General features: G+C 42.6%; 1 protein-coding gene across 2 annotated transcripts in view; it reads right to left on the bottom strand.

The window, feature by feature from the left end:
* Positions 1-1,264: 1,264 nt before the first annotated feature.
* Positions 1,265-9,087, bottom strand: part of RNF144B (ring finger protein 144B) — a 51,937-nt gene continuing 44,114 nt past the window's right edge. For both annotated transcript variants that reach the window (XM_042839806.1, XM_042839805.1), the window contains 2 exons: positions 8,600-8,689; positions 1,265-8,413 (listed from right to left, as the gene is read on the bottom strand). In XM_042839806.1, the coding sequence (XP_042695740.1) occupies positions 8,273-8,413; positions 8,600-8,689 (231 nt within the window). In that variant the 3' untranslated portion in view covers positions 1,265-8,272. The remainder of the gene's footprint in view (positions 8,414-8,599; positions 8,690-9,087) is intronic.

Below are 9,087 nucleotides of genomic sequence, written 5' to 3'. Positions count from 1 at the left end.
GAGCCAGCAGCTCACTTGTCCACCAGGTGGGAGCCAGGCAGCTTGCCCACCATCGGCAGCTGGTAGCTGGCAGGGCACCAGGCACACGGGCTGCCAACGGCTGATTTCCACCCTGAGTTTGATGGAATTTATACATTCCCACCTCAATATTGGTTCTTCTATCATCAGCAGGCTCCTCTGATGGAAAACTGCTGTGCTGGAAGTATTTGCTCTGCTGTAACATGTCAGGTATGTTTCTGTATGGACTGATGTGCTGCCATTGCGTTGTTGCACACTGACAGAACAAAACTTGAGCCTGCAAAAATAAGTCGATAAAAATGAGTGCATTTAAAAAAAAAAATAATATTGGTGCTGAATTTACTCTGAGCAAACTGGTGGGAAAAAATGCCTGGGTGTGACTGAAACTTTAAGCAGTAGGTGACAATGGCGACATGGTTATGAAGGCAATGACAGGGGAAAACAGCTTTCTCCATCGTTTCCCTCGACCCCCATACTGAAAAAATGTGTCCTAAAAACCCAAACTCTCCAGATCTATCAGATAATCTGCTGAGGTGAAAAGCCCCCCATGTGGCAGGTTGGGTTTTCAAGGATGTGTCACTCAGCTGGAAAATCCTGACTCTGGGTGCCGAGTAATTGTAGCTAAGCTAGAAATACTTAATAGTAAACACAACTTTAATATTTGATGCTCAAGAACATAGCTGTGACTGTCCCTTACAAATGCAGTAGGATATGTGCATGTGAGAAAACTGAGGAGCGTGTTTATCTGCAATTACAGGGCTGTGTAATGCTTCATGATATCCTTTGGCAACACAAACCACAAAACCTAGATCTGCCACAAGGACTGGGGGAGGACAAGGATGAGAAAGGGCTTGAAAGCAGCAGACTTGGCCTCCTGCAGCCTTCTGTATGTGGTCCCCACCGGTGTGCACAGGACCGGGTTTACAGGGGTCCCACGCCCCATCTGCAGAGGGAAATCTGCAACAGCATGTGGGAGCTGTGCCAGAGCTCGTCCCACCCTGTAAATGGGTGAGTGCAAATCTCAAAGGTTGTTAAAGAGCCCAGGGGAGGTCCTGCATGCAGTTTGATTTCATTCATTTTTCAGAAAGTAAGAGTCAAGATTTTACTTCCAGCTATTGGAGCCCCTTTTATCCTGTGCATTTCCAGTAAGCACCCCAGATTTGAATTATTCTCGTAGTTTTTTTTTTAACCAAACGTTCATCTTTTGGAAGACAGTTTGATAGAGAATTGCAACAAAACGTGATGTTTTCACTGTTATTTAATGTCGCACATATTGCATTTTGTAACATTAGAAGAAAAAAACACCAAAGTAAACCTCAAAGACAGAAAATAAATATATACTTCCATGAATGTACGCAGAGAGAGTGCAAAAAATTGCATCTGTAAAATGTTTAAACGCTGAATCATACAACAAAATCTTACAAAAGCACTTATTTCTTTATACGTCAGTTTTCTTATAAACACAGAAATATTTTAACAAATCTTACAAAGATCAAACCCTTTTGCCCTTCACCAGGGTAAGAGTGGTGAAGAAAGTGTATTACCTGGAAGAAAGGAAGAAACCCGGATAAATAAAACCTAAGTTGAACCAAGTACCAGGTAAACAACCTCTGAACGCTGAAGAGGATTTCAGCGCTGTGCAGCACAGTGCAGGAGACAAGTCCCTCTGAACAGCAGGGGCTGGCCCTCTGCTCAGGGACTTGCTTCCTCCTGTTGCAATTTAATCATTCCCTTCCACACCATCTGCCCAGCACAGCAATAGGAGCCCCGTGTCCTGCTCCTGCCAGCAAGAGCTGGGAGACCACAGCTGGGCTGAGCCCAGCGCTGCCACCCAGCAGGGTCTGTGACTGATGCCAGTCCATGTTGCACTCAGGATCAGGTGCTGGACTCAAACACCTCAAGGTATGCCTTAAAACAACAAAAAAAAACACTTAAATTTTTTTTTTTTTCCTGAAAAATATGCAACACTGTGGCAGATGAAGAGTTCTCACAAATTGACACTCGGTGCCCCTGATGCTGGTATCAGCAGGGCATATAGCAGTTTGCTTTTCCTTCTAGACCTTCAGCAAAATGAATGCCTAGACCAGCCCAGCCCCAAATAACTCATCTGATCTGAGGTTTCTCTGCAATAGAAACGGGCAAGTAGCAGATACTGGAAAACTGAAGGAACAGAGGTTTGCTGTGCAATCTGGGTAAGGTAGAGATGACGGCGGCCCTTACAGCACTCCAGGAGACATGCATGCATGGTGACGTGGCCCAGCATCACAGCTGCAGCGCTGCAGTGGCTCAGCACCACACATGTGTCCTGCAGCCGGTCGCCCTACAGCTGGGAGCACTCATGAAGCTGCTTGGACAAAGTCCCTGTTCCACCAACCACATCTGCAGCACATGTCCCAGCCAGCTGTAAGCCACCAGGCGCCTTCCTGAAATGTAAGAAAGTCATTGCACTAATGCTGCAAGCACTGCACATTCAACTTGCCTGGGATCTCCCAGCACGTCGCCACCAGAAGCAGCTGCTCCATCCTGGACATTCAGAAGGCACAGACTAATGAGAGAAGTCCCTAATTCTCAGCTAGGAAAAGAGAAACCTCCTTGGGCAGAAGGGGTAAGAGAAAGGGAAAGAATGAGGTCATGTCCTCTAAAAAGCTGGTGGATCTTGTCAATCATCATCATCTTGTATAGTCCAAATTGTGGCAGTCACCAAAATGCACTGCTAGGAAAATACTTTCCCTAACCATAGTATTTGCTTGATAGAGACAACTAACTTGAGAGATCATAACAAGACATAACAAAGCACAAGTAAAACATAGCACAAAACATTTACTGTGGACAGCAGCAAACCATAGGAATTTACCCTGCCAGGAATACAACGACTTTCTCCCCAGGAAGAAGAGGAAAGATTTCCAATCTGAATGCAACTCAAATAAATGTATCATACAGTAAAATGTATCACAGCCCTCAAAATCTGTATTTTATAATTACAAAACATAAATTATGTATGAATTATATAAATAATGAATTTTCAAAAGTGCATTGGATCTGTGTAACTGAACATAGCGACAAAACAGACCTTTGGGATTCTTGTTCTGCAAAAGCATTATGTTCTTGCTACATTACTTAACTAACAAGAGGATGAAGAAAAAAAGGGATGGAAGGTTTTCGTAATCTTAGCAGTAAGTTCACTTCTTAGCAGTTCCTAGCAGAATGCAGAAGAATCAATTCTTTTTATTCCAGGAAAGGTACATCTTTGTGTTTTTATTGCAACCCACAAAAATTAGGGCCTGGTCTTACATATGAGAAAGATATCTTACCACTGCTGTCTGAGTTAATCTGTTCTACTGTATATTTCAAATCATCTTATTGTACAAGTTCACTCTAGAAGGACTCTAGGGGGATGGGGAAGGGTGTTGAATGCCTGCAGGAGAATCTCTTTTGATGTAGATAATTGAAGCTGTGATTTTTTTTTTCACAGCATATTTCCTAGAAACACGAGGCTTAAAAGCTGTAGTGCTGTAACAAAGCAGTCCTTATTTACCTATTCCAAGACCACCTCTCGAGTTTAAATGAAGTTTTTCTGAACAAGACAAGCTGGAATTTTCTTTCTTTGGTCATTGCCTCAGCATCAAATTTCTTAATAAAATTTGCAAGAAAATTATCAGAAGGCTTTTATTTTCACATAAGGAAATCTACTAATTTCACTCTAAAAATCTTTGGCCTGAGACTGGGGATGAAAAATAGGATCATAAAGGGAATCTGGTCTGAGGAAGAAAAAAGTGACTGTGAAAAGGAAAACACAGTGCAAAACAGATTTCAGACCGTTAAAGCTGCAGGCACTGCAACACAACTGCCTGCTGCAGTACCACAAACAGAGCAGCTGAAAGTTTACTTTGCTTTTAGTTTGTGGAAATGGAGTTGATTGCTGCCCACTTGCATATCTCCAAGCAAATATGAAGATAGTATCCAGTTTCTCTTAGTTTGTTCAAGTAAAAATGACGTATACTTTAAACTTTTCTTTGGACCTACACTTTATGCTATGTTACTGGACAGGTAAGAGTACCTAGAACTTAACATCATAAAAACACCGTATAAACACCAGTTACTGTAAGCCCTCATGTTCTTCTTAGAGTAACCTCATGCACCACTGAAAAATAACCAACTATTGAATGTCCACACTGACCACCTCCCATAGGTCTACAATAATACAACAAATACTGTGGAGAAGTGCCTATGCTATAGCATGAGAAGTATTTGCTTCAGGTGATGGAGCCAGGCCAGATCATATGCCATAGATCCCAGCTCCTACACAGCACCCAGCTCTGAGCTCTGTCCCCTGTGTGTTACCCACACACATGCCCCAAGCCAGAAGGAAGAAGGATGGATGGCAAGGATAGCGAGTGGGAAGGCTGGCAGTAATGTGCACCACATCTCATAGACAGAGCTCAAGAGGGTGGACTCACATTGATTTAGCACAGCTAAAAGCAGCTAGAGCTCTTGCTCCTCTACTCAAATTTTTCAGTTGCTATTTGCCACGTTTGCAATAATTTTTTTATAAAATGATGATCATTTCTTTATTTTATTTTTGGCCGCCTCAGACACAGAGAGGTACTTAATGAGTTCTTTGCCTCAGTCTTCAAAGCCAGTCAGGCTCCTCACACCACTTGTGTCCTGGAAATTCTAAGTGGGGATTGAGGGAGCAAAATCAATCCCAGTGTAAGAGCAGAGCAAGTCTGAGACCATTTCATGAGGCAGAACGTATACAAATCAATCTGATGATGTGCATCCCAGGGTTCTGAAGGAATTAGCTGATGTGGTTGCCAAGTTAATCTCCACATATATTTAAAAAATTGCAGCTGTCTGGCAAAGTCCCTGGTGATTGGAAAAGGGGAAACATCACAAAGATGGACATGAGCCAGCAGTGTGCTCTTGCAGCTCAGAAGGCCGGCTGCATCCTGGGCTGCATCAGAAGAGCGGTGGAAGAAGGGAGAGGGAGGTGATTGTCTTGCCTCTGCTTGGCCCTTTTGAGGCCCCATCTGGAGTACTGTGTTCAAGCCTGAGGCTCCCAGCACAAGAAAGGCACAGAGCTGCTGTAGCAAGCCCAGGGGAGGACCATGAAGATGATCAGAGGGGCTGGAGAACCTCTTCTATGGCAGAAAGGTTGAAAGAGTTGGGCTTGTTTAGCTTGGAGAAGAGAAGGCTCCGGGGAGACATCACTGCAGCTTTCCAGTACTTGGAGGGAACTTACAAGCAGGAGGGGAACCAACTTTTTAGATGGTTTGACAGTGATAAAACAGGGGAGAATGGCTTTTAACTAAAAGAGGGGAGATTTAGGTTAGATGTTAGGATGAAACTCTTTACTCAGAGGGTGGTGAGGCACTGGCACAGGCTGCCCAGAGAAGCTGTGGGTAACTCATCCCTCGAGGCATTCAAGACCAGGTTGAATGGGTTCTCAGCATCCTGAGTTGGTGGCTGATAACCCTGCCTGTGGTCGAGGGGTTGGAACTAGAAGATCTTTAAGGTCCCCTCCAACAAAAACCATTCTACGATTCTATGGTTTCTCTTATAATTTTTGTTTTTGAAAGAAAGAAACACTGTAAAAAGTCTCCTGCTCATATAGTTCTTTGGAAGCCTTTAAGTGTGATGAGTTGGTGCAAAATATTTGTCTACTGGAAAACAAGGGGTAGGGCCCTACTGCTCCCAGAACTTCTGCACAGCTGAGTTAGTTGAGCCTTATGAGCTAGCAAGGTCACAGTCTACTTAAAGCATACTCAGGAATCCCTATGCAATGAAAAGTCAGGATATGCAGTACACTGTGCAAAGCCTTTTAAGTAAAATAATCCTCCTACTGTACTCCAAGTAAGATACTGCCTCCAGTTGCATTCCTTTAACAGAGGGAAGAACTTGGTAATTTCATTAACATGGCAGTATTAATGAAAAATCAGGAGAAACATTCATTTCATTGAGCATCTGCAAGGGAAAGAGGAAGCAGGCAAAGAAAGAAACTGGCTAGCAGAAATAGGATCACAAAACATGAAAAAACAACTAAGTTCAACACACAAAGACTCTCAGTACCTCACAATGCTGGTTATGGTCAGTGTACAGCTGTATAGCTGTTTGGTCACTGTACAGCTCTTATACCTTTGTTCTTGATGCTTTCTTACAGTAAGACTTTTAACTGCAAGTTTGTAAATAAGCTGAAGATGACAGTAGTGCCATAAAAACATCGATAGAAAAATAGTGCAAAGCCAAGGGCTGGATACCATATGCCATAACTGCCCCCAAGCACAACCACTACTATTCTTAAAAAAGAAAAACAACAACCATACAGAAAACATTCTCCACTTATTATAAATTGTAGTTGCCTGCATTGCACTTTACATTTAAAATGTACTGACTATTTTTCTGCTTCCCTTAGAGGCTATGGATGAAGAATAAATACAGCCTTTCCAACTGGCGAGCACCGCCACTGGTAACAAAATCAGACAGCATTTATAAAATAAATCAATGTAAAAGCAAAACAGACAGTATCATTTAAGGCCTTTGTCCATGCTAGTCTGCTCAACAGACTGCACTTTCTTAAAATAAGAACATCTACCACTTCTGTTACAGGAACCAGAGGGCGACGTTAAACAAAGAAAGGTCACATTTATGACTGCCAAGAAGGCAAAGTTCCTGAGGTTCAGCCAAATGCAACAGAAGAGATGCTCTTCACAACATCCTTCTGGTGCCTTGCACCGTGTGCATGCAGGAGGGTAGACAAGAGGAGGAAGAGCCTGAGACAATGCTCAGGCCAAGCATCTCATTTAAATATTGCAGCCCTTATCACAAGGGGTATGGAATTACAACTGATTACATAGTGCAAATTCGTATCAGTTCCCACAGATATAAAATGCACTGGGAGCCCAGAACAAAAGCCGCTGCTGGCCAGGGTTATGAGGAGCACCAGCCATTAAGGAAATAAACTCGGGGGAGCAGAGTCTGATCTCAGCTACTCCTGAGTGAGCCCGAAGTAACTTCAGCTCTTCAGGGAGGTTTCAGTGAATTTATACAGGTGTAACTGATAGTAGGGTCTGAATCAGTTTGACGGTGAGGCACCAAATGAAAATGAAGGCTGTATTAAATGACAGATCCAGAATAACTAAAAAATGATATATATATAACAGTTAGTTAACCTTGAGCAGGACAGAAGAAATATCCACCTGTGGACTGATGGTTGCACAGCATTTCTCAAGTATTTACATCAGCAGGTCCAGAAGGTCCAAGAGAGGGTTTTCCTTATCCTGTTCTGAGTAACATTACAGGGTTCCTGCTGCTATTCCAGGTAAACTGTTGAAAAAATATACTGACTAACTAGAAAATAAATGGTGCATTATGCACTCGGTACATCCACAGACATGAGGTCACTGGATACACACACAACCAAGATTGCAGTACTGAAAGAATAGGAGCTGTATCACTGCCTTTCCTAAATTATTAGATTCAAGGTGGAATTACTGCCATGCTACTGACTAAGGTATGCCCAATAGCAGGGAAATATACAAACTCCTTATATTTCTAAGTAAATACAGCATGTCTGATCAGAAAAAAATACAGCTTTCTCAAGCTAGTCCAGTCTCTTAAAAGGCAGCTCTGTCTTCGAAATAGTTTTGTTGGCTTTTAATTGTCATTGGAATCAGTAATGTAAAACCCATTGATTTCAATGCTGAAAGAAATGCCACGGTTGCCAGTTGACAGAAAACTGTCAAATACATTTTTTAACAGTTTGCTACCTCTAATGGGATGAGCTGGCAGACAGAAAAACATCAAGCCTCCTCTCTTCCCCTTTTAAAACACACTCAAAAATTTCAGAGACTTTCACCAAGAACCAACGGAAAGCATGGCAGTAACAACTGGGCCTGCAAAAGCAGATTAATACTGCAGAGTTGATTCATGTGTGGCTGACAGAAGATGGTAAAGTTCTAGCAGCCTCAAGAGGTGGCTCACACTTGAGAGTATGAGCTACTGAATGGCATTATGTTTTTCTGTCAGAAAGCAAAACCATACACCGTATGTACTCTGCAATTATTTAGACATCTTCCACCCTGTCACTTGTTACCGATAGAGTAGCCTGTAGAGAATAGGCACTTATCCCAAAAATTGGCCAAAAAAAAAGGAAAAAAAGGGAGCATTATTTGATAGGTATGGCACCAAAATCCAACCGTTGTGCTTTCTCACAAATGTATACTGTACAGATACAGGCTCAAACAGACACAGACTTTTAGGTTGTAGGTAGGCTGTGCTTTTTCTTTTTGCTTCGGCAAGATTTGCAAATGCAGCAGATGATGCATGGAGATGCCACAAGCAGCAAGGGAGAGGTCACCAGTGCTATGATACCTAGTCCAACGAGGATCCCTACAACCTGCAAGACATAGTGGGGAAAAATACATATTTAGCTAACGTGAAAAATAAAATGCATGTGCATGCATAAGCATGGATTAAGCTAAAAAATGAAAGCATGAAAAACAATCTTGGTTCTCTGCTGAAGGGTAAAATGTCTTTGCTTCACACATGCATGATTGTTCTGCTTAGCTGACCAGGAACACACCTGCGTCCTGTTCCACATCACCGAAGCACGCGAGTGGCCGAGCTTGTTTCTGCAAGGGCCTTTGTCGTAATGCCTTAAGAAGATGTCATTCTGAAAAAAAATAAAAAGAAGAAGCTGTAAGAGGAGGTTACAGTCTGGGAACTGGACTGGAAATACAACTTTCCTGACACTGCCATAAAACCACCAGCTGCTGACAGGCAAACTCATCTGTCTTCCAAATACTCATCCAGAGAAACTTCTTGCAGTCCCAATCAGTGCAGTATTTTAGGATCCAAGCTACTTTATAGCTCCTTCCCCTCCTTTATAGCTCCTTCCCTCACATGCTTTTAAAAAACGTTAAGTATATGCACTGCACTTACTGCACAGGTACCTAGTCTGTTATTGGGTGATGCTAACGGGGCTTTTGGAGAAGATATTTCAGGAAGTTTGCAATCTCAGGCATTATCTTCTGAGGTACTTCTACCTTCTGTCCTGCTATGCCTGCATTT

The sequence above is a fragment of the Centrocercus urophasianus genome, unplaced genomic scaffold (genome assembly GCF_019232065.1).
Source record: "Centrocercus urophasianus isolate 14NV4802_14NV808 unplaced genomic scaffold, USGS_Curo_1.0 seq_11, whole genome shotgun sequence".
Lineage (NCBI taxonomy): Eukaryota > Metazoa > Chordata > Aves > Galliformes > Phasianidae > Centrocercus > Centrocercus urophasianus.
This window is presented reverse-complemented; position numbering and strand designations above follow the sequence as displayed.